A 26,684-nucleotide genomic window follows, 5' to 3' on the forward strand; every position below is an offset into this window, starting at 1 on the left:
GGGGGGGGGGGTGAGGGGCAGGCCAGCGCAGGCCACTTTTAGGTGCGATTCTTTTGCTAATTTGCACGATTTCAATATTAAAAGTACTTAAATCCGCTTTCAAAGGCTCTGCCTCACCATTCATCTTGAGTATTTCCTTCTTTAGTGAGGACGGATTTTGCTGGGTTTGCTGTTCTAAAAAGCTTTTTCTATCCAAAGAAGAGACTTTTTTTTTTTTTTTTTCGGCCTGAGGTCGAGGGAGGGGACGGTTAAAGAAGACTCAGGCGGAGAAAGAAGGCCTGTCCATAGAAAAGCAGTCCTTACAAATAGTACAGTGAACATCAGGGGAAAAGATATTAATGCTTCGGCTTTGGTTTAGTTAGATTCCAACCCCGTGGCCAATGAAGCAGAGATGATCAGTAATCACTTGGTTTTTCTGACTATTTCTTGATGTGTGGGTTTTGCCTGGCCACCTGCCCGTTTCGTCTTCCGAACCCAATTCCCTCACCAACCCCCATTCAGGGTTTCGTAGTCACAGAGCCTTAAGCCCATACTCTAAACTTTTCTTTCAGATGATACAAGCAATACAAGTACTAAGGTTTCATCTTTTGGAGTTAGAAAAGGTAAGCAGGAAATAACACTCCCCGTTTGATTTAGCCACTTTCCTCTCCTAGTTGGGTTGGGATTTTTTTTTTTTTTTTTAACACACTTCCAGTATGGGAGATTGAGCACCTGGAGATTTTGAGCATGTTACCATGTCTTGCCTTGAAATTGCTCTTCCACCCAGGAGCTCAGAGCGTGGGTGAATCAGGGCAGCCCTGCCTTTTAAAGTACACACCCCCCTCCCCGCACGCTCCCCTCGCCTTTCTTTCCCCAGGCATTCAGGATTATTTTGAAATGCTGCAAGCCATTTGTGTTACTGGACACTCAGCCTGGCTGCATCTCTATTAGTCAGCTAACTCTCGGCCCATAGTTTGCATTAGGTACAGGCAGAGAGATTCACATCCTCACTGAGTTGTCTTTACATTGCCCTGCAACTTAATCACCTTCCCCTGGAAGCATACAAAACTCCCAGTTTATTGAATCACAAATGTTAATGCTGTGTCCAGTTTCAGTGTTCTAATGTTTGGGTATTATTATCAAATCAGATTTTCCTTTCTGGACTTCCAGTCTAAAACCAGTTATTTCCAGTCCTATTTCTTTCTCTCTCTCTATTGTAACTTGTTGCTCAGGGAAGTCTCTGGAGAATAATATCTGCTGCAACAATTGCTCTATTGTTTCCTCGTCTTCAACTATTACACCCCTTAATTAGAGTTAGTTTGGAAGACATCACACTGTTGTTCTTTCCAAATGTAACCTTGCAACCTGATATTTTTCCTCTCTAAAAATGAAACGCAACAACAACATGAGCTGAACCCTCCACCATGACCTCCTTCTAGGTCCATGAACTGTGTGATAACTTCTGCCACCGGTACATTAGCTGTTTGAAGGGAAAAATGCCCATTGACCTTGTCATTGATGAAAGAGATGGCAGTTCCAAGTCAGATCACGAAGAACTTTCAGGCTCCTCTACAAATCTCGCTGACCATGTAAGTATGCGAGGCTTCGGCATTCTTTTAAGGCCACTGGACAAAGCATTTTTTTTTTTAACTTGTTGTAGCATCTGGCTCCATGGACTTAGTTTTCTTTATAAATGATTTAGTTTGTTTTAGGGTCTTTTTTTCACTTTCTCACTACCTCTGTCATAACCTTCATCTTCATACCCCTTTCTTGTTGAGAGCCAAAACAAAAAAAACAAAACAAAACAAAACAAAAAAACCAGGGAGTTGGTGGAGAGATTTGTGTAAAGTTTCCTGGATTTGGTGACTTGGGTATTAGCAAATTCTGTTTGGTGTGGTGACTGCTGTCTTTTCTGCTTTCTCAACTCTGTGTAAGCAGTACATCAGGGATAGAAAGAGGCAAGACAGTTAGCTGGACAGGACTAGAGCGAGAGAGAGAAGACTGAAAGAAAGAGAGAACTGGGGAGCGAAGACTGATTTTCCAGTCTCTCAGGGGGATGACAGTCCTGAGAATTATTGGCAATCTTGCACTGCATTAGAAATAAAAGGAGTGAATGAACACATTACAATTCTCAGGGCTTTTGCTCTATAGAAACTTATTGTCACAATATGGACTTATTGCCAAGTGCCCGAAGCATCTTCATAATAAAAGACAGTAACCTTGATGAACCAATTATTAACAATGTATTACAGAAAGCTGAAGGGAATTATGATTGAGTAACCATAGGTTAGTGGTTGAATTTTAACACTTTAACAGTTGGTGAATGAAGACGCAGAGTATAGTAAGGAATGACTGTGTATGTCAGGGCAGGAAAGGAGATTTCTTTCTATTCTCTCTGAATTTAATTCTATTTTGGATCTGATCTAGTGAGTCTGATGCCTCAAAAAAAAAAAAAGCGTATGTAGTGAGACTGAAAATTTGAAAAAGAAGCAAAGAGAAAGATTGCAGCTGGTAAGAAAGGCAAGAGTGGTGAGGTTAAAGAGTGGGTGTGAACGGCAGTTTATTTATAGGAACTCAAACTTGGGGGTGGGGGACGGGTGTCTATAGATTACTTCAGTTGAACTCAAAACCTAAATGATACAGGCTGCAATCTGATAACTTTGTGGCTGAAATATTAATGTAACATCCTGTGTGAGTTAAACAGGTATTGAGTGAGGCTTGAAGGCATTTTGTACCCCCCTCCCCCCCAATTCCTGGGTATTAAAAGGAATGAATTGAGATGCCTTTAGAATAAACCTCCTGTGAGGTTCTCCTCTCCCCACAGCAAAAGTTTTGAAAATATGCACTCATAGATTTTAATAATTAACCTTCACACTGTATGGGAAGCCAGCCTAAGAACAAAAGTTAGAAAGAAAAAAAAGAAAAGAAAAGAAAGAAAACCACAGTCTGGGAGTCCAGTTCTGAGACAGAGTAAATATTATAGTGTTGAAAGCTTCTGCACCTACCTTTACCCTTACCTTTTCCATCACAGTAGGGGAAACTTTGGGGAGCTCTTTTGTATATTGAGTGTTTTAAATGAAATCAAAAGGATGCAGAAGCAGCTATAGAAAGTTTATTTGCTGATTCACGGTTCTACGGTGTGTGGTTGTGGTCTATGAGGCATGTCACTACCTCAGAAATATTTATTTTTGTTGTTTTTTATTTGTTTGTTTTTATTGCTTCCTATTTGGAAATTCATATGTACTTACATTATTGGGGGAATGGAGAAGGATCTATTTACATGGCTTGTAGAATGAGAGGTTCATGGTTCTCTGCAGCCAATAGTTCGTCTCGTGAGATTTCTAGGGGTCCTGACTACTCGGTTTTCTAGAACAGTTTCTTGGCAATTGTTTTTCCAGTGGATGTACAGAGCTAGAGCATGCTGATGTTTACTTAGAAGAGGTAGGATAAACTAGGCTGCCTGGAGTATTGGCTGATAGACAATGCCAATTTATGGAATTATTATAATTTTTAAATATACTCTCAAGAAGGAAGTTGTACCTAAGAGGATAGTGCTTTAATAATTTAACAATCATCGTCTTTGGATAAAGAGTCAACTGTAACATTTGTTCCTCCCCTCTCAGGCCCCCAATCAAGTAAATATGACAACTGATTTATTTTGAACCCATGAGGGCTTGCCACCTCATTGGGCATCATAATTTAAAGTCTTTTATTTCCTAGAGATCTGAACTATAACATTTTTACTTTAGCCCCCTGCTATTTGTTTTGAAAGGAAGCAATAATTTGTTCCACCAGCACACCAAGAGGAAAATGGAGAGGTTTGCCACAGATTTGTATTTTATGCCCAATGCAAGAGAAAACCTTGGAGAGTTTTCAGCATTTTTGAGACTTCTGTGTCGTAGGTGAATTGATTGTATTCATTTCCAGGCCTCCCCCTACTAAGCAAATCCTCTTATGCTTCTCAGCCTCTTCTGCAAACTTGCTGTCTCTCACCCCCCAGCCACAAAAATGTGAAAACACCACAGAACCACTACCTGAAAAGTGGTTTGCATAGGACATTTTCAGAATGTAAATGTGTCCAATTTGAATCTTCAGGTTTATTTTTTCATTTGCTTTGATATGCATATTTAATACATTGCCCCAGGCTGGTTCTCATTTGGTGAACGCTGGTGCAGGGGTGATGATGAGCCACTTCAGAAGGACCCAGACAGCTTGTTGTTTTCTCTGTTTTATCTGTTGGCCCACTATTCTGATCTACTGAGCTTCCTCATGGTTTTATTTGCACATGAAATGCTGAGAGCATTTCAACTTATTGGCTATGAATAATGACAGCTAAAAAAGAAGTGTAGTTTAATTTGCTGTGTGCCAAGGTTTCTCTCATGGAGGTGACAGTTTGTGACAGATGTTTGACACCCCCAAAACACATACACCTCTATCCTTATTAAGTGGTATCAAGCAACATTGTGTGTGTGTGTGTGTGCGTGCGTGCGCGTGCGTGCGCATGGGATGTGTTTAAGGAAGGAGTGGGAAAGGAGAGAGAGGGAAAAGGAGAAAAGACAGAATAAGTGTGTAATTTTGTGTAGTGGGAAGCAGAGAATCAACAGGAGCCAAATATTGGGGACCGATATAGCTTTCGGTTTTCTTATTAAAGGATTGGAAAATATAAATGAATAAAAGTAATGGATATAAATATCTTCAAAGCAAGTATTATTGGAATACTTTTAAGAATGAATTTTATATACTGTTACTTAGTACAATATGCTAATTTCACATTCTGTAATGTTATATAAATAATGTGATGTAAGAGAAATGCATTAAAAGAATGCAACCATAACAGTCTGACCTTCCATTCCTTACATTCGGTGAGGATCCTGAATTTGTTCATTTATTATTAACACTTAAATATTATGAACATAATGATAAGAGAAAGTCTGGAATCAAATAGAAAATAAAATGTGCAACATTGGCTACTATTTTGTTGTGGTTAGTAAATTCATAATGAATGCTTATATTTTGAATATTATAACATATTGTGTCTTATACTCTTACTATAACACAGGAATAATAGTTATAGGGAGAAAATAGCTATTACAGTATTCTTTGGAATATTAGGGAAAAAAATATATGATAGTCAAAGGAAATAAAACTCTGTTTTCCAGCTGCAGTTCATATTAAGTTTCCCAGACATTCAAATTTATCATGTTTAAAATAAACATGTCAAGAAAGCAATTTTTTTTTATAAAAAAGTCTCAACTCAAAAACTGTTGTGAAGTAATCATGCTTTTTTCAAGTCTGTACTCTTTCTGAATAATAAGTGATATCTACATTATCTATTTTATATAATTTTAGATCAAGTCTTTAGATCTAGTACAGACGAATGTACGAGATTTTGTATTTACATATAAAGATATTACATATCTTTAGATTAAGTTTAGATAAATGAAATATATTTGTTTGAAATATATTCTCTGAGTTCTTGCTTGAAGTGCATACAGTTCTAAAATTTTGTTATTTCTAGTTAATGGTCATAGAAAGCTACATTTTATTATCTTTGAAATAATTAAGTAAAGGAAAAAAATATAATTATGTCTGTTAACTGTTAGTTAATAGCAGGTATCTTAAAATTGACTGGCTCTGATAATATCACTAATAAAAGAAAAATTATTTTAATTTCTATGTTGAAAGGTGTAATTTAAATGAAGATATGCTGATGTTTTCCTTTGCATCTCTGAATATGCCTAGTTTACTTGTGTCTACACGGTTTTTAAAAATGGGCTATGTAAGTCCGAGGGGAGAATCTCCAGAACCTTGTTCCCGACAGAATATAGGCAAGGGCCTATGGATAAATTCTATCACTACCTGAAAAATTAGAAGGGAGTGACAGTGAGGAGAGGGATAGGTATAAGTGGTTGGTCTATAGAAGATCAAGGGGGAATTAATGAGATTTGATAATAATATTAATAATATGAGTGATTTATTTTATCTGATAGTTTCTTGTGTTCTAGTGTAAGATTAGATTTTGTGGTGTGTTATCCAAAGCCTCTGGGGACCCATTCTGGTAAAGTTCTACCTCTGAGCTCTGTCTACCAACTCAAGGAGACAGGTCTGCGGGCAGGGTTGCGTTGTTGTTGCTGCTGCTGCGTACTTTTTGGTGGTTGATAGTTTTCCCGTTAATTTCCCATAGAGAATAATTATACTATTTAAATCATCTAGGTTGTGTAGTTGGAATATGTTGTCAGCATAACTATGATAAGATGAAATTAAACAAATGTGCACTTGACAACCACATAGATATTCACTGTCAGATAAGAAAATTTGGTATTTTTTGAATTCATTTTCTTTCTTTCCTTTTTTTTTTTTTTTTTCATACCGAGTGTACTGTGAAATATCCCAATGCTGACAGACAAAATATAACCCATTACCCATAGCATTTTATAATGTGGCCTTACACCAACAACACATGACATTTCTGTCTTCTCTAAAAGTTGCTTCATTAAATGAAGAAATCATTTGCCACTCATATGAGTTAACTCACATATTAATTCCCAAAGCTTATTAGAGGGAGGGAAGTGGGAAATGAGGGAAAGACCTGAGCTCTATTTACATTCTTAAAGATTGAGTCCCAGGTTCCGAAAGGACACATAGGTCTCCTAAGTTCTAATGCCAACTTCAGAATAATGAAGTTGAAATTCCGACATTTGTTCAAACCATACAATTAATATTTTTAACTTTTGTAGACTTGAATACCCTAGGGTTGAAGTTCTTATCTTATTAAAAAAATAATTTTTGCATTATGTTAATTAGGAGTTAAAACATCATAAAGTCATAGGAAATAAGTAACTTAATATTAATTATGTGTATTGATACAAGTGTATCATCCCTATGTTATTTAAATATATTAAGTCAAAGTTGTTTTACATGCTTCATTTGCTGATTAAAATATCATTATATATGTCTATTATTACTTTCTACATGTGAGCACATACCCTGAATTACATTATTGTATTTTCCAAGTTCATATATAATTTTTCCCTTGATATTATGTAGTTATGTAGGTTCTAGAAAATCTAATGCCTATTTCGAAAGTATTTTTTAATAGTACTGGTCTGATGGTAGTGGGTTATCAGCACTTATTAACACTGGTGTCAATAAAGTTGGTATACAATCCCCGCCTGCTAAATTTGACTGGCTAAAATAATAGTAATAGAAATAAGAAGTAGAAGTGACCTTAAAGATTATTTTGTCTGGCTTCTTAATATTAAAAAGATAAAGGAAATGAGTCCCAGAGAAATGAAGTGCATCACTTGATTAAGGTCACATGATCAGTTAGAGGTGGCACCCTAGAGTCTTAATTCCAATCTAATATTTTCTCTCCTACACCACATCCATTAAATCATCTTTTCATTTAGGGTCTAAAATCAGTTTCAGATTATTTTAGATAGAACATGTATGTGGTATGGCTTCTTTTTTATTTTTTTTCTTCTCCTTAAAGCCTAATATATTTTACTTCCCTACTCTGTTTTGTATTTATTTAGAAATGCTTACAAGTTTTACCTCATTGACCTCATGGAAGAATAATATGCTGTGTGGACTTATCTAACCAGGGAAATACCACCACTTCACCAAGATTTATTAAGTATTATCCTATAGGCAGGTCCCTCACAGAAATGCCATAATGTTTTCTTTTGGGGGGGCTCGGCTCGCAGGTCCTGGGGTTCGAATTCTTGACCTTCATGCCATAATGGTTTAAATTGTTACAATTCCACCATATCTTCACCCTCAACAAAAGAGGTGCAAAGATATGATTTGCTTCTTATGCCCAGAGACTCCTGTCCTCTCTATGCTCTTTTCTAGATTTAGCAAAATTCAGTGATAGTGCTAAATCAATCTTTTTTTTTTTAACTTTCAAGGGAGAAAACACTGGCAGAACGGGGTTTTCTAGGGAGAGCTGTGTGTAATGAGAAACAGAGGGGAGCAGCAGAGCGCTCTCCTGTGGCCCCGCTACTACAAGCTCTGCCCATATTGTCTCCTGCTTTTATATTAATTACAACTTGCATTATCAGCTGTGAGTCTGTAGTCCAGCAAATAGAAAATACTGCCCCTGGAGACCTAGCTTCTTGTATCTATTTTCCATCTCCGTCTATTGTGCCCCACTCAGTATTCACTGCTTTTCTCCTGGTAACACTGCTCTTTAATGTAATTACGTAAAAGCAAGAAGAGTACTGTATTTGACTCCCAATTATTAAAGCCACTGGGAATAGAAACATGTTCATTCCTTGCCCTTGGGTGTCTTCATCATACTTTTGGCTGGAAAACAGCATATATATTGTGGAATGCATATACCTGAGTCCTCACGCACACACGTGCACACAGAACATTTCTCTATTTAAAAAAAATTTTTTTCTTACATGTCATACATTTTTACATGCTTTTGTATGCCACTTTGGTTTCAGGATTCACTAAACTTCTGTATATAATTTGGCAGAAATCCAGGTAGCTATTCTTGAAGGATGTAAACTTGGAAGCTACTAGGAGGGAAAAAAGAAGAAAGGAGTTGTGATACAAATATTTCAATCTAAGAAGAAAAACAGTGTTGTGGGTAATAGGTTATGTTTTGTCTGCCCATGTAAGTTATTATTTTTTTTATGACTAAGGAGGACCTATTTTTTATTGACTAGAATATCAATATTTGTCTTTGTATATGATCACATCATCATGTGTGGCTGAATACGGACAACTTTGGGGTAACTTCTCAGCCTGAAACCACACAGGGATTTGTTCTTCCTTCTTTAAAATTAGGTAAATATCATTTGATAATGCTTAGTTTGTGTCATTCTCTCAAACTAGACCATAATGACTGAGACACTCTACGGACATAAATATCTTACAGTACTTTTTTAGGAGAGGATTTTTGAGGGGTGAGGGAGAAAACAGGCAAGAGGTGAGGGAATGATAGGTTAGATAGTGAACTTGAGTAAATTTGGAGACTGAGTTGAAAACCAAAGACCCAACTTATTTGGAGGAACCAGGGTGCTCTTAAAGTAATATTTGCTTCTGTGGCTTCTATTTCACCCCTTTACTTTAGAAAACTCCTCCAGAAAACTATTGGGAAAAATACACTAAATTATAAATTAATGAGTCCTGACTTTTAAAATACAGCACAAGTTTGACAGATAGAGACAAACTAGTGTTTGCAGTTGCAGGAAGTCCTTCTGAGTGATCCCTTCAAACCACTACAGTACCTAAACGGAAAGACTGGCTCCAGCCCCATTTGAACTATTGTGTAATAGCTCTTGGATGACATTTGCCTTAAAACATAGTTGAGGTGTTAGTGGTTAATTATTATAATTTTCCTGAGGGGTAAGGAGCTTGTATAGCAGCCAGCTTAATAAAAAGCCTGCAGTGCATAAAATCGACATCACTTGCTGTGTATATTGAAAAGTTTAGCTTAGGTGAATGTGTTGCAGTTTTTGTGTTTTCTGAAAGAAGGCTCTATCCTGTGTTGTTGCAGGACTAAACTCATGCCATGCTATTGTTTCTTTTTTTTCCTGTAGTTCTAGCTTTTTATCTGATTACCATCCAGCAAACAGCTGACACCAAGAGACTGCAAAGCTTGAAGAGCCCCTGTATTCTGTTTGCCTTTAGCTTGAAACTATTGGAGTGGTTTCTAACTTAGATAAAAAGAGAGTTCAGAGGCATGACTTTGTCTTAAGACAGGCAGCAGAGAACCTTGGTTTTTATTCTACCTAATTTCATTCCCTAATCTGCTTTCTCAAGCATATCTTTATTTTAGAGATCTATGCCAGTGCTGTATTTATAGTCACGAAATTTCTGCTGAGGGTTTTCACTTAGAATCAATTGCTTGCCTGATGGCAGTGCTGGTAGCATTATTTGATATAGATGTTATTAATCCATAGAGATCTGGGTTATTTCATCATCTATCAAAATCCAAATATTAATTTACAGTCAGTTTATAGCAGATCTGTAGGGGAAAAAATAAGTTTTTGTTGTGTTCCAAGTAAGAATATTTCCCTATTTCGTCTTACCTTGGCTTCTCATTTTATTTTGGTAACATGTTGTGAGCTACATGTACATTGGAGAGTCAATGTTGAGAAAAATGACAGTGATGTTTTTTCTTGATGAACTATATATAATGGCAAAATAGTAAGATTACTTTCAGATGGTCAAGAGGTTTGCATGTTGTTGCTATACATATGGATCTGTCTGAATCTTTATTTACCAATTCTAGTAACAAGCAGTGGTGTACTATGAGAGAGTGATTTTTTAAAAAAAAATTTGTCACCTTTCCCCAGCCCCCCAAACAATTAATTTACTTGCTTGTAGGTCTGTGGGCTTAGTAGAAGTTATCACATACAGGTGACAAGTGTACAGCTCTGGCTTTAAGGCTGGTCTGTTTCATGTGCTGCTCCTGCTCTCCGTTTCTGCCAGAGGAAATTCCATCCCTTGCCTGCCTTCATGTGGTGCTGATAAAGTCCTTCCTGTACATTAGAATTCCTGTTTTCCTTTAAGCAACAGCAGGGTATTGGGAATGATCAGGAAAGGGGAGGAGGAACAGGAGAAGAATATACTTAGCAAAGTAGCATGAGCTCTGACTCTCAGTTTTCTTGCATGTTCTTTGAAACAAGTAGTTCTTCCAGGAAAAAGCAGTGCTCGGTGATCTTAAAGCTTCCATGAAGTTCAAGGGAAAGTCCTGTCTAGCTTACTAGATAGCTAGTAGTTCATATTTGTTTCGTTTTTTTAAATTGTTGTTTCTACAAGTTTTAGCACAAATCAATAATTTATTAGGTATTGATGGAATGATTAATATATTTACATCTGTCGATGATAACTTTAAGAGTTTGTTCAGGCTATTTTAGGGCAATGCATTTGATGTGAAGGGCTGTCCCATACATTCATGAGCCTGTGATTTTTAAGAGTCTTTGAATTTTGTAGATGTTAATCTTCTGAAGTATTTAGTAACCAAGAGCATTGGGACCTTTATCTTGGAAGATCGTGCCCCATTTCAGATAGCAAGAGTAAAAATGACTTTTACATTTTTAGGTAATCTTTTTTTTCTTACTTCAAACATTAACGATTGAGGTTTAAATTTGTGTATAATAAAATGTACCCATTTAAAGTGAATACTTAAATTAGTTTTAACAAATATACACACCGATGTAACTATCACCGCATCAAGTTCCAGGACATCTTTTCTTCTTTTTTTGCACCTATTGCTGAAAAGACAACACACTGTAACATGGTATGTACGTATGCCTAGTTCTGCAAATACTAATATGCATACATTTTTTGTCTCTCTCTGCACCTTTCCTTTTGGTTCCTCATCTACGGCTGAAATGGTAACTGTGGAAAAATTCCTTGGCATCCTGACATCAGAACCCTTCATCTTGGAGAGACCATGATGATGCAACCTCAACCCACTCAGCAGGCACCCCGGGGCCCTCGAGTGGGGGCCATGCTTCCCAGAGCGGAGACAACAGCAGTGAGCAAGGTAAAAGTTCAGGCATTTTCCTTGTGCAAAGTAGGCACAAATAAATAACTCTGGTATTTTATGATATTAGTACATCTGCCTTCGTGTAAACAGGAAAGTGACAGGTTAGAGAGTATAATCAGCTGATGTTTAGGGAGACAGTATTTCCTCTTCTTAACTTTACTTTGGAAAAAAAAAATCAAAGTGAGCTGTCTAATCTTTAGGTAGCATTATAATAACAATTGATTAGTTCTGCCAATTCTTTTACAAATTTGGTTATCTACACTTTACTTTGTGTGTAAGTAAATGGAATGACAGAGCTCCTTTACTGCTGTGATACAGTAGTTTGAATTATACTATAAACAGGATATTTTGCTTGTAATATCAACTGGTAAAGTTTTCTATAATGAAGCAATTATGCCTCTAAAGCACATAAAATGCAAAAATCTGTTCTTATTACCTCTGGAAATACTGCGGGAATTTTATATGGAATTTTATCTTGGAAAAATGGATTTTGAAATTCTTAGAAGATTATTTGTCCCCATTTCCATTCAGCTGACATGGTGACTTTTGTCACAAATCCTAAAAATTAGAATAATCAGAGGACAAGGGGGATGTCAACTGCAGATGACAGGGAAGCCTAATGCAATTTAGAATAAATTTTACCATTTAAAACTCACCTTTTGTACAGAGAGCAATTAAATATTGGTAGGGATGACTCTTCTACGGCTAAAATGATAACTTAAAGGAAGGTGCATTATTGAATGTGGGCCAGCAATGTGTATAGATTTTACTTTTTAATATTTTACATTAGATGGTGTCTGATCTCCTAGGTCTATTTTATCTCTATTATGACTGTGTTTATGGCCACAATATTTAAGCATTAGACAGTCTTCCAAGTAGAGGACAGTTTAACAGCTTGAGCTGTAGTTACAGATGCCATTTAAAAGGGGATGGTTGATGGAGGGTGGGTGCTTTCCCTCCTCCAAGTTTCTGGCCAGGGATTTTGGATTCCTGGAGTTCTAGATGAGTCCAGAAAAGTGACCTTTCTAGGATGCCATTCACTTGTGAATGGGTCCAAATAAGAATCTAGGTTTAAGCAAGTTGCATCTGACACAGAGGTAAATACTGTCAGATGGTGAATCAGTAGAAGAACTTGTCAATTCTATCTAATTAGGTTTTGTATACTGTTTTTACTAGACCAATTAGATTGCATATAAAAGAAAACTAATCTATAAGGCATTTTGAAGGTAGCATGTACGTAGATTCAATGGATCTACAGTGCAATGACTTAATTGTGGGTATATGTCGTGGGATGGACTTCTCGTGTGGTTAAATCTGGAGAGCTTTCTGTGACACCATCCTCCCCACCGCCCCAAATTGCAGCAACGCAGAGGACAAAATGTTTCTGTTAATAAAAACAAAACTAAACATTGTACAAAAGAGGGGAAAAGAGATGCAGACTTAATGGTCTAATGAGGCTATCTTCTAGAGACTTCTTGTGTGTGAGGCTCGCTTTGACCTTTCACTTTGCTCAGGAGCCCAGCGCTTCATTTTTCACATTCTTGCAATTATGTTAACGCTTCAAGCATTTCTGACTCCAAGTCAGCTAGCAACACCAGGCATAACTCAACACTGTGAGTTTTTCTCCTCTCTGTAGATTCATTAACAGGTCACCAAGGTCCCAACTGAAATTTAAAACTGACTGGTTCTGTTGGGTTAGTTGAGTTATGGCAAGGGAGACAGCAAGAAAGGGCCAGAGAGAAGAGAAGGGGGGAGAGAGAAGACCCCAGGGTGGGGAGCAGGGAATAGTTGTGGGAATGGGCAAAGCATGGACTTTTATCATTTTGGTTTTTGTTTCATTTGTTGGTTTTTGGTGAGGAAAGAGAAGAGCTCTGAGACTGATACGCTGGGCAGAAACAATGCACACAAACCTCTGTGCTGTGGATAGCTGCACCCACTTACCCGATGTTGAAGGATGTGATCCCTGTAGGATTTTCTTCCTTTAATCATATCTTTATGGGATTAAATAATGGACATGGTAGCTTGAGTATGAGTACTAGGAAGTCAGTCACTTTGGTGTATTAAAGCTTGAGAGAAAAAAAAAGTTATGATTCCTATAAAATGGACAATGTTTGGGCACAGAGAATTTCCTACCAGGCTTACCGCATCAGTAGTTAAAAAATACGTGTAAGGCTATTCTGCTTTTTTACAGCAGACTCCAAATTTTCAAGGCCACACTTCAGCATATTTTGCCCTACTCATGCCGATATTAGTCTTTTAAACATGTTTTCAAGGTATTTTGATATTTTGTCCCACTGAACTGTCCACAGTAGCTTTCAGTGGAAAAGATTAATTATCTGCTGCAGGGCAAAGTCAACAGAGATATTGACTGAAATCACATATGCTTATCCTAGGTTAAATCTTAGGGTTGATGTATAATGGAAAACCTGGGAAGGAAATTTATGTTCTTAGTATTAAATATATTATAATATTTCATTGAAAACCAAATTTGTAGTTTAGAAAAGAGTTTTCTTGCTTATTCAGAATTTATTAGCACAATAGGCATATGGAAAACTGTAAAATGATTCAGTTTCAAAACAAATTATTATAAACAGAAAAAATAGGGATGATTTGTACCAAATACAGTGTTTTCATACACATTTTAAATTAAACTTTAATAGCCATATGCTATAAAACAATACGTGCATTTATGTTGCTTTATAGTTTTTGTGAATTTTTTTACTGTAATAATGTATACAAATCTTTACTTTGGAACCTAAAAATACCTAATTTTATGACCTGATAGTAAAAGAGCTACAGTTATCCAGGTGAAAGTTCATCTTTTCCTCCTTAGTGTTTGTGCAACAGATCGAAAAGAAAAAAAAAAATCAAATTTTTAAAATATCATAAGAAATAAACTTGGTAAAATGTAAAACCTGACTTTGCTGTATCTTTCAAACAGCACATGCTTAGCAGTAAACTATATAAATATGAACCAGACTTTTCATTCACTCTGATTTCTCTTGCTAAAAGCAGCCAAAGGGAGGGAGTTTGTCTTGTTAGTCACTTTAGAATGAGGAAGGAAATCTGGTTTTTCAAGGATAGAATTTGGGTGCAAACTTGGGACTCTGGGGAAATAACTGTCCCTCTTGTGTGTGGCTTCCTATCAGCAAAACAGGGCTTGCTAATAAGGCTGGAGGTCCCTAATTCTGTACCTGCTGAGTCAAAAGCTGCTTTGTATTTCATCGTGTATTTTGCCAGAGTAAAGCCTAGGAAACAGCCCCCTTTTCCTAGAGCACTTTGAGAGCCTTAGATGAAAGGCACAATATATGTACAAAGTATTATTATTATTGATGGGTTTGTGTAACTCCCATTAACGCTGATGGGAGTTACGCATGTGAATTGGCAAGAGAATAGACCCCTCAGTGTTTAGAGCACATGAAATTTACATTTTTTTCCAGTGCTGTAATTGAGATGTTGACAAATTGGAGAATATTGATGAGCCTTTGTTTTAAGTATTTCGTGCCAAGTTTGTTTTATTTTTCCTGGTTTGAACAATGGTATGGGTTCAGCAGCAATGAATAAAAAGGGTAGAGTAAAGATAACTTCGTATTTCAATATTTTGATGTGCCAATATGAAATAAATTGTCTTAGGCAAATGGAATATGCTGTTTTAATCATTAGCTATGCATGAAAGAAAAATTGATGTTGACATCTTTGCTGTAAAATCGTTGTAATGGGGCCTTCCTTACAATTCATTTTTGTAAAATTCATTTTGTACATTTTGCAGCAATTGAACAATCCCTGCACTGTGAATAGGCAGGATTCCCAGAAATACCGAGACAGTTGGCCCAGTAACTGCTGAGCTCACACTGCACACTACACGCACGTTAACTATACTGTTGCCAGACCTAGTTTAACCTAAATGCATTAGCATTCTAGCATCTATGTATCTCTAATCTTTGAGGACACAAGGCTGTACAAACCTGCATAGTTGCCCTCAACTCTGCCACCTACCAAGCCCATTGATGTCCCCATCTATCATCCAGGCAACGAGGCTAGAATTCCATAGCTAGATATTTATTTATTTATTATACAGTTCATTAGCAATCACAGTGTTGAAATCTACAAATATCTCCTTAGTAGTGAATATTCATTTATAGGTAAGCAAGTGTCTAAAATGTTATTATGCTTTTGTGTTTATAATGCATGTTATAGTTATAAAATAGTACTCCCCCCCCCCAAAAAAAAATCCAGTTATGTGTTTAAAAGAGGGGCAGAAAACCTCAAACCCACTTAGTGTAGGTCCTGAATATGTACTACTGGGATTTCTTATTCAGTCTAAGAAAACTCTGTCAATGGAATGTTTTCATAGTGGCGGCAATCTCTTTAAAATAACCCTAAATACAATATGACAGATGCCATCTGGCATAATCTTTTGCTAGTTGCTTTTAACTTTTATTTTTCCTAGAGCTAAGTTCATCCGAAACTGGTCACTTACTGTTATGATAAATTCAATGACATTTCATTTTCTTCCTGTCCTCCTAATTGTATCAAAAAATTCTCTGAGACTATTATTGATAATTGAACATTGCCATAGAAGATGCTGTTGTATATGGAATATTTATATTGCATTTTTCCTCCCCCAATTAAAAAAAGTACCATCCTTTAATCATCAGCAAACATTCAAATAATTTCTGTTGATTTTCTTAGGACTTTTTAGAGTAGTAACCATTAGAAATAAAATTAAACTCTTCTAATAAATAAATGCTCTAGGAGCATGTAATGGTGCCCATAAATGCTTAAAAGCTTTCTATAATTGCTGTTAATTTTGAGTAATTTCTTCCTGTATGTATCAACTTATTTGAAAAACCCAGAGTTGTGATTTCTAGATTTTTTAAAACTTAGTCTTGTAAAGGGATGTCTCCTGATGCCAGTTAGAGTTTAATTTAGAGTAGTAATTAAACTTGAATACTGCCTCATAAACAAAAGATAAACAATAAACCAGCCACGTTCCCTGCTGTTTCATAGCTTTCTTTCCCAGATGTTTTAGCCTGATAATTTTTACACAGTGAACTACCTAACATGGAGTTTTGTGGACAGAGGTCGAAAATGAGTTTTCTTTTTTGTTTTTCTTTCTTTTCTTTTTCTTTTTATTTCTTTTTTTAAAGTAATTCCTTTTTCCCTCCAAATAGCAAAATGCAGAGGATTTTCCACTATTTAGATTTTTTAAAATTCTGATGAAATAAATACTGACTGCAGATGTGCTTTAACGATAACTATATTTCTTTTTGTTCGATATTCCTTATTTTCTTTTTCTTCAGAATTAATCTAGTCGTGTATGTCTTTCCAACTTAGAAAGAAGACCGTATTTTTATTTAACTAAAATCTTGATAATTAGTCAAGAAAGAAAAGCTTGACAATGGAGAATTTTTCTTTTTACCTTTCTTCCTGCTTCCCACCCTCGTGCACTCACAGCCACGGTCAGTGTTACGTTATGGCTGTACTCTTCCTTGGGCTACAAGGGTTTCTCTGTCCAGTTCTGGACCCGTCCACTGTCAGCCATGATCTTTCTAATTGTCAGGTACGAGTCAGCCGTTCAATGCAGAAGCCATGTTATTTTCACTGGGTGGGGTAATTACTGAAAGCTGAGAATAGCTGCACTAAAGACGAGGGATACTTTCATGATCCCATTAGCATAAGAGTGGGTAAATTATTCATGCCAAGTGAGGATTCTATGGGGAAAAGTATAGTTAATGCACATAGTTTTTAAATGTATCCCTTTCTGCTCTGAGACTAAATTCTTGTTGGAATCAGTTCTCCGACATTTACGGGAAAGCTCTGGTGGCGTGTTAGATGCAGTTCATCTCTCTCTGTTTGCAGCGCTCTCAATAGAGACCATCTGGCAAAGATCCAAAAGGTGATTAAACAAAATGATCAGCTCTTGTTGCTGTGTTACATGTCCAATACTCTGGATTAAAAAACATGACCCACGACAGTCGAGCTAACGTCATGCTGCTCCCCCTTCCCCCTCCCCTCTCCCTATAAGAATTCAGATGGTCCACAAATGTGTGTGCCATCTTTGTGTCCTTATGGCCCGTAATCATGAACAGGTTGTGCAAATGGCTCTTTCTGTAGCACTGTCTGTTCCAGCAGCATAGAAGCATTTCATATTAATTGGGTCAGTCTAATATTCATATTGACGTGGGGAAAAATTACTAAAATTTATTCTTATAGCAGACAATGGATATGTGTGCTTTCTGCCATGAGGGAAGTAAAATCTGACAACTGACTTGTGCAACTGATTAATTTTTCTTGAAACTGGAGAAAATCAAAGCATGAAAAACTGTCATTCTCCAAAAACAGCGCACAACCCTTTATAACTAAACAAAATGGATTGGGTAGGGGGCTTTAGGGAGCTTGTGGAAATGAGATCCAGTTTTAATGCTATAATCAGGGATGAATTTACAGTGCCATTCAGAAGAGTCCTCCCTCCCCATAAACAAGCTGATAATCACAGGGAAGCTGACTTCCAATTAGCTTTTCCTTCCCTCATACGGATCAGTGTGTTTATATGTCCTCCTTAAGCTTTGATATGTCACTACTGAGTTGGTACATCTCATGTCAAATCGGAAAGTTTGGAAATAAAGTGTTTTATTATGAGGAAATCCTGTTAATAAGCAAGGTAATTTCAACCAATCATTTCACGATTGAGTTAAGGTAAAAATGCCAAGATTTGTGACTAAGGGACAGATGTATCTTATCTTTGGGGGTTTGTACCAAATGCCAAGTAGAAATATAAATTGAACAAACCAGACATTGTGAGGAAGTGATTGAAGAAATATTGAGATGAAATCTTGGAAAGAAACATACATGTATATTTATAACAATTCTGGGATTTGCTTACATGTCACATTTGCATAAGCCTGAACTGTAATTTTATTAAAGGGCAATTTAATGTATGTTAGTTAAAGCACTCAAAGTACAAGACTACTACTCATTAGGTTATTCAGAGATTATGGCCAGCCATTTAATATTATGGAAACAGACTGATATTATAGGATAAATTTGAGTGCAAATGTCAAGAAAAGATAACAAATAAAGCAGAAAAGAAAAAAAAAAATTTAAATGACATTAAAACATCATCAGTCCTTATCAGCCGTACTTTCTAAGGGAAAGTAAAGCAGTAGGTAAGAAATACAGACGGGCACAGGACTCAGGGAAGGGAAGTGAGGTTCCCCCAGAGTCAGTGCAGTGTGGCAGATGAAAGGGGCTCTCATAGCCTTGGGGGTCTTAAGGCTATTACAGGGCAACTCATGCTCTGTTATCATGCTGATTTTTCGATTGATTTTTGGCTGAACGGTACTTGTTGAAGCCCTCCAGAGCATCAAACACTGCCTTATGGTGCTATACATTGTAATACACGTGTTCTATTTTTCCTTTCATTGTCTTTACTTTGTTCCAGAAGAATAGTCTGCAATGCCGCCATGTTATTTTTCCTCCTTCTTTCTTTCCTTTTTCTACCCTCAGAGAGTTTCTTGAAATTCTTTTTGTTTTTATAAGGAACGAGGGGAGGAGTGGGAGAATAACTTTTTGTTCATCTTCACATGTTGACAGTTGTTTTTAATTTGGCCTTTAAAAATATTTTTGTGTCACAGCAGACAATAATATAAGCCATTTTTATCTACCAAATTTATCCCTTGGTAGTCTTGAACGATTCTGTACCTTTCTAATGACCAGCAAGAAAGAAACTATGAGGTTTCGCTGAAATCTAATTCCCCATTAAAATGAAAGTGAACCTTTCAGTCTCCCTGCTATATGGCAGTAAGGTCCCTTTGCTTACTGGAAAGTGAAGTCTCATAAAGGCAAATAATGGAAGGAGACTTAGAGGGAGTGTGTCCTTGCCTCTCTTCTACCTAGGGAACTCTTTCCAGTGCAAATCTAATTCTGATATCATCTCCTCCATGGAGCCTGCCTGATTTGTCCAGGTTTGAGGCCAGTGCTTCCTTCTTTGCACCCCTGTGGCACTCTCTACCTCTGTTATAACACCTTTCACATAATGTTGTGATTATGTCATTCCTGCTCTCTCTCTTCCTGCTTCTCCAAGGTAGGGGTTACCACTTATTCAACTACCTGTCATTAGTAAGTCTTCTTTTGACTCAGTAAAGAAGATCCACAGATTTTACATTTTTTTCTTCCTTTAAGGTGGATAAATTGAGCAAAACTTTGTGCTTATTGTCTCTGTGGTGTGTACCTGAACATAAATTAACTATTTGGAATGTGCCGATATATTCGATCATATCCCATTACATCCTTAAGACATGAAAGTTATTTTATTTTACTGAAATTTTGTTGTATTCATTACTGCCTTAAATAAGTCAATGGACCATTAGCTCAAACTTAAAATTATTTTGGTTGTAGGTAGCTTAAATTTTAGGTTCCTATTTTAAGTACTACCTTAAAGTAGTACTTAAAATGAGACTTGTCTTATTTGTTCATTAATGTTGTCTTACATTATGTACATGTGGCCAGCATTTGGAGATAGGATTTCTGTTCATTATGTTATCTGTACACAAGTATATGGATATATGTATTTAAATGTGATGATAAATTTAATAAGGGAAATTGCTTAATGTGGCAAATAGTTTCCCATGATGAACTCAGGGTCCATTTTGCTGGTACTCCTTCTTTAGGATGGGATTGGCGTTGCGGAAAGTCATTGGTCTTCATACACGGGTAATGCTGGAAGGAATTCTTGAAGTTTTAGGATCTACATGTTTTTGTTGGTTACCTACATAGGTCCTCCAGTTTTTCATAGTTTGCTTTTGAGCAAGTATAATTATTTTTGGCGATGCAAGCAAAACCTTGTAGTGAGTTCTTTTTCATCTGCATGGGTTACTGTCTAGAATGTTGAACTGAGTCAATAGACTGTGCTCTAAGATCATGGTTGCATTGAAAAGGGCACAGACCTAGAAGACAGAGAGACAGGGGTTCACATCCCAATTTTATTCAAAATCTGTTAGATTCAGTTTCTCCATCTGCCAAGTGGAGGGCTTAATATAATCTTGCTTTCATTAAGTGAGATTCCCATTGTGTTAAGCACATAACATTGCCTAGAACCAATAACTGTTGGTTTATTTATTCCTCATCTCTGTTCTGTGGTGACACTAATTAGCTGTGCAACCTTGGATGTGTCCCTTAATCTCTTTGGACTTTGCTTACCTGTAAAATAAGATTGAATTAAATGATCTTTTAAATTCTAGCTCCAGGAATGTAATGTTTACATTCATGGGATTTATTTTTTATTTGTACATTTTATCTTTTAGCATAGAGAAAGTCTGCAAGTTTTTCATCAAGGATGTAACATGAACTTTTTTGTTTCCTGTACTTTTAATATGTAGTGAGGTAATATTTTTTGTTTCTTGCTTTTGGTTACCAGGCATTTTCTTCTCAATTTGGCAAGAAAATAACTAGGCATTAGAGTTTATTTTCTGATGATGATAGAATGCCACAAGTCAGATGTAGGACCCCAGGGTGCTGGTATTATCAGTATATTCAGTCTGCTTAGTATCAGGTGCATTTTGTAAACACAGAGCAACTTCTTTATTATCTGTTATCTAATTGGAGCTATCTGTTGGAGTTCCTATATTTCACAATAAATGATAATCATTACAGGGACTGAGAATTTTATGGTTAAATATACTTAGTTGAATTCTAACTATTTAAAGACTGTTAATTTATACAAGATATAGGTGATTATCTGTTGTTAGTCAATAGAATATTTGCTTAATCAAAACATTTATTCCTTGGGCCGGCCCGGTGGTGCACTGCTACAGTGCGCCGCTTGGGAGCGTGGCGGTGCTCCCGCCGAGGGTTCGGATCCCACATACAGACCGGTTTCCGCTCACTGGCTGAGCGAGGGGCGGGCGCAGCACCGAGGGTTGCGATCCCGTTGCCGGTCCTGGTCCGGTACGGGTGCGACACTGAGGGTTGCGGTCCGTTGCCAGACACGTAAAAAGACAAAAAGGAAAAAAAAAAAAAAAAATTTATTCCTTAACCCTTCCTGCCAGCTAGAGACATTACTATTGCCTCAAAACCAAGCATTCTTTTTTTTTTTTTAATTTGAAGATTTACAAAAGTAGTCTAGGAATGTAAAATTTCATATTTCTTTTTCCAACTAACATTAACAAATGCCATCCACTAAAATAAAACTTCCAAAATTTCTGTGTTCTATATGAGAACAATGAAGAAAAGTTGATAAATCATCGATTATTAAAAGCTTGTGGCATCTATCTCCTGGGTGTCTTTTTCTGACAGATTGCCACACACTGGGGCTGATGTGTAGGTACACATACGTGTCTGGAAGCAGGAAGCTATCAGTCTCTCAAGGCCTCTTCTAAGTATATGCTGTTTAAATTCAATATGCAAAGATATCTATCGAACAAGGCACCCCGGGAATAAAAATATGGAAATCACAAGGGTCCCTGCCTTCAATAGCTTACCATCTCCCAGGAAGATGGAAATGCACAAATAACTCTCAAACATGGCAGATATTTAGTTTTGGGGGCATGGATGGAGGATGATGTTTAAAGAGGCAGCCCGGTATAGAGAGAATGGCAATTTTGAGAGCAAGTGGATCTGAATTCTCCTCTTCACCCTGCCACTTCGAAGCAGCAATCTTGCTGAATGTTAGTTTCTTTATCTGTAAAATAAGAATAAGAACTATCTCATAGGGTTGTTATTAGGATTAAATAAATATCAGCTTTTAAGAACTCTAGCTTGGTGACTGACTGTTGGCAGAACCCAAAGAATATTTTATTCATTCAAGATTTATTGACCACATAATTGGTGCCAAGCACTGTCCTAGGTGCTAGGGATATAAAGCAAATAAGATGTGGTCCCTTTTCTCAGCAAGTTTATACTATTTAGTAAGTCAGAAATGTAAACAAATAAATATATATGCATCTAATATTGCATCTAACATACAGGTTGTAAAATAGTTTGGAAGAGAGAGTGATTACTTCTGTCTGAAATATTTGTGGAAGGCTTTCCAGACTTGGGGAGGTTTGAAAGGGTTTTCATGGCCTTCAGTGGGTGTTTCCTGGTAAACAAGATAGGGAGGGTGTGGAGAGCAGATGGAACAGCCAATGCAAAGGTCCGTAAGTGTGAAGCAACATGGTACACGTGGAGCAACAACCAGGTTGATATTGCTGTCTGTGTGAGAATGCGTGGTGAACAGGGAGGCTAGAGAGGCAAGCAGGGGCTGTAAATGAAGATCCTTGTTTACCAGCTAAGAAGCTTATACTTAGTACTGTAGAGCACTGTTTACCAAACTTTTCTGGTGATAAGAATCTCCTAAGGAGCATGTAAATACGGATTCCTAGGCACACTACAGACAATACAGAATCAGGATTTCCAGGACAAGTCCTGGGAATCTGAATTTTTAATCCATGCCCCAGGGAAACCCTACTCTGGCATACAGGGAACCCATTAAAGAAGTCTAAGCAAAAGGAGTTTATGATGAGATTTACATTTTAAAACAGCTCTTTTAGAATGTGGAATATGCATTTGAGGGTAACAATACTAAATATAGGATAAGGATGAATAGTCTAGAAGACAGATGAGGGTTGAATTAAGGCAGTGGCAGTATAGATGGAAAAGAGAAGACTGATAGAAACATTCCATGTGAGAGGAAAGGAAGAGCACAGAGTTCCTAATAACATACAGGTCTCTCCTTTGGTAGAGGTGCCATAGTCTGGATGGTTTTCTTTTCCCCTGCCATGTGTTTTGAAGTATGAAAATCTATCAACCAGTAGAGAAGAGGAGCAAGAATATTCCATTTGCACCTACAACATTGTTGAAGTGGAAAGGCTTGAAGCATGTTGGGTGAATAATGATTCTTCTCGGAGCACATAGTACTCGGAGCAGTGTTGTGTGGTGGTTAGATGTGGCCTCTGGCATTGGCTTGCCTGCCTTTAAATCCTGAGATCTGTCCCTCATCCTGGGCAAGTCTCCTACCCTCCACTTCATATCTGCACCTAATCAAATGACACCTAATCTAATAAATTTTGGGGGTAGGGATTAAATAATGTGATTAATATAAAATGACAGTAATTTTATGCTTATTAAAAAGAGTTTAATATCCTAGTTCATGGTAAGTAAGTAAACATCATATTTTTTATTTAAAAGTGCTTTTAAGATAGTTGAGAACTGACCCCTATGCAACTGACATCATTATAAAGAATGTCAAAATGAAATCTCACATTTATACCTGGAAAAGGAAAGTTATTGGTTTGTAAAGGTGGAAGTGTATGCACCTGCTGTAAGTCTGGCCCTAAGCTCTACCACAAGCCCCAGGCCCCAACTTCTAGTTGGAAGTAATTCCTCTCCTCTGAAGTCCCCTTGTACATTTCTGACATATGAGTTTCCCCTGGTACTATAATAATTGGTTTCATGACTTATTTATTATCCTGCTTGACTGTAAGATTTTTGAGGACAGTTTCTATGTCTTAGGCATCTCCTCTTTCCTCTGCCCCATTGTACTATGATAATATAGGAGGCCTTCAATAATTATTATTATTATTAATTTTTGAAAGGAGGATTGGATCCACATTGTGAAGGACATTGAATAGCAGGCTGAGGAATTTGTGCTTGATTTGGTAGGTAATGGGGACCTATTGAAGATTTTTGAATGGAGGTAGTGACATAATCGCCTTCCTTTTGAATACCAATGACAAATTCTCCACTGTGTCTTCCATGGTCAAAATAGCAGATCTGTATGCTTCCCTGAAATACTGTCTGTTTGAAAGGATGCATATTCTTTTGAGTGAAGAAGCAAATTTCAAATAGCTTTAAAAAAAAGAAAAAGAAGAAGAAAGAAATCTTTGACATTCTCTCTATAGTAATTTAAGCTCTTAAATTATTGAGATTCACATAGGTCCCGTGTATGTAACATCATTCCAGAAACTTGTATATAGGAATACATTTTTGTAAATTTTTATAGCATTTTTACAACTATTAACACCTAGAAATGGCTCAACAGAACTGAGTAAACATATCTTCTTCAATGTCTGGAAAACTATGATTCTAGGGATATTTAAATAGGCATTACTTAAAACAAGCAAACAAACAAAAAACCTTTGTGGTTAAATTTAAATATACTGAAAGTTGCAGTAGAGCCGGGTTTTCTCTACTGAGGAATTTTCAGATCCCCCTAATTTGCTAATATGCATTTTAAGTCTGCAAGGGGTAGAGACACAACTTCCCAGACTCACTTAACCATTGAAACCCTTTTTTTGCATTATCTCTGGGGGCCAGTCTTTCTCAGAACATAACATGGAAAACACTGTCCTTAACTCTGCTTCTTTCACTGAAGTACATTCAGATAGAGTTTAATATCCTAGGGAATTTTCTTGAATTTTGTAGTTAAGAGGTGGGTCAGCCTGGGCTCAGGATCAATTTTCAATTGTGTAAAAAGCAATTTCCTATACGGTCAGAAGTCTTTTGAACTTCAGCTATACTTGCACAGAATGTTCTGTTAACCCAGATATCCTTGTAGTATATTTCATTGTGTTAATCATTGTGCCTTGAATACCCCTTGAGTGTTTGATTCACAGTAAGCATGTTTGGTTACACCCTCAAAAATGTTTAAATGAGGTTCCCAGCAGACTCTTACTCCCTACACTTAGCTTGATGCATAGCACGTAACATACTTTTCTTTCTCAAAAGCAAACTTTTTTTTTTTTTTAAAGTGGCCACTGAGCTGGAGGTGGGGCGGTAAATCCATGGAGGAGGGAGAAGGAGAGAAAACAACAATCTTTCCTCCTTTGGGAGTGGATAGCTTGGCCCTGCTTGCTTCAGGTGGTGAGCAATGGACTGCATATACCATTTAGCCATTGGGACATTTCTGAGAAACAGAGCCACAAAACCCAACCTGTCTGCATCTCACTGTCCTAGTTTTCCAGTTTAGCAGAATGTTAGAATTGTTTGCCACTGGGCAGGCGTTGCATCTACTGGCAGTAAAAATTTCCCTGACTCTTCCTTATTACTGGTGGTCCCAGGAGGTATTTTTGTCATGTTCAGGGACATTCATAAGTTCCAGAATTGTGATCCCTCTTGGTCACTGAGTGAGGGGAGACCCTTCTGCATTCATACATTCTACTCTTGGGTAATGTGTGGCAGGATTACCCACATGAATGTGTCACCCCCTTTTGGCTATAATAGGGAGAATTAGGCAGGGCACCCCTTGTCGCTTCAGCTTTGAAATGAGCAAGAAGAGGCTTGTGGTACAACTAAGACTATCTTTGCAGTATGGTGACAAAAAGCCTCATTTTGTCTTGTATGTCAAGAGTTTTTCTACAAGATTTTGAACTCTTTATAGCAACTAGCTCAGAAAATTACAATACCTCTTAAGGATGTCCTTATTTTATAGAGAGGAGCATGAACATATTTGGAGAACCAATGGCCTTTAACATCCTAATTTAACTTGCAAAACCGAGAGTAGAAACCCAGGTTTATTGTTCTTTATCCACCAATACTTTGATGTTTCTACACACATGACCTACACATCTTAGCATAGTTATCAGCCACTTAATGGATGAAAGTTTTCTCCACGTTTCTTGTTCTAGAAGGAATTCTAGTTGCTCATTTTCTACCAGTATAAAACAAAGAAAAAAAATTGGACCCTGGCTGAAATAAAATTACACTGAAAAATAATGTGTCAGATTTCTTAAAGTTTAGGGGAAATAATGGTACTCTTGTACATCGGTGTGTTGCTTCATATGTTGGGTATTTGAGGCAGAAATACTACGGTGGCTTCCCTTTGAGCATTGTTAGGGACCTTAAAACCTGCTGCTTTGTAGGCAGATAGTGAAAGTGGAAAGTGAAGTCCGTGGACCTCTTCTTGCCTCATACGACATCTCCACTCTAGGAGATAGTAATCTCTGAAGCTGTGATGCTAACTTTTTCATCTGCATGGATATACTTTTATTTATTTATTTATTTATTTTTAACTGTTTACTTAAACTTCCTGGCCTCTTTCTAGGTATATTGTCTAGTAACCTTTGCTTAGTTTTTATGGTACTCTGGCCAATAGGAGGTAAGGAAAACAGGAATTGAAAAATCAATCTTGATTATGGAGGGCCACTCACCCAGTGCTTGCTCCATAGATCAGCTCTGTGCATCATCCTCATATCTAGCAAAGTGCTCTGTGCTT

The 26,684-nt window shown here is 37.1% G+C and overlaps 1 protein-coding gene across 4 annotated transcripts in view; it reads left to right on the top strand.

Annotated features, from left to right (window-relative positions):
• MEIS2 (Meis homeobox 2) overlaps positions 1–26,684 on the top strand; it is a 205,078-nt gene that overhangs the window by 5,297 nt on the left and 173,097 nt on the right. For all 4 annotated transcript variants that reach the window (XM_008566263.1, XM_008566264.1, XM_008566261.1 and 1 more), the window contains exons 5-7: positions 552–602; positions 1,419–1,568; positions 11,374–11,488. In XM_008566263.1, the coding sequence (XP_008564485.1) occupies positions 552–602; positions 1,419–1,568; positions 11,374–11,488 (316 nt within the window). The remainder of the gene's footprint in view (positions 1–551; positions 603–1,418; positions 1,569–11,373; positions 11,489–26,684) is intronic.

Source organism: Galeopterus variegatus, unplaced genomic scaffold, assembly GCF_000696425.1.
Source record: "Galeopterus variegatus unplaced genomic scaffold, G_variegatus-3.0.2 Scaffold232, whole genome shotgun sequence".
Taxonomy (NCBI): Eukaryota; Metazoa; Chordata; class Mammalia; order Dermoptera; family Cynocephalidae; genus Galeopterus; species Galeopterus variegatus.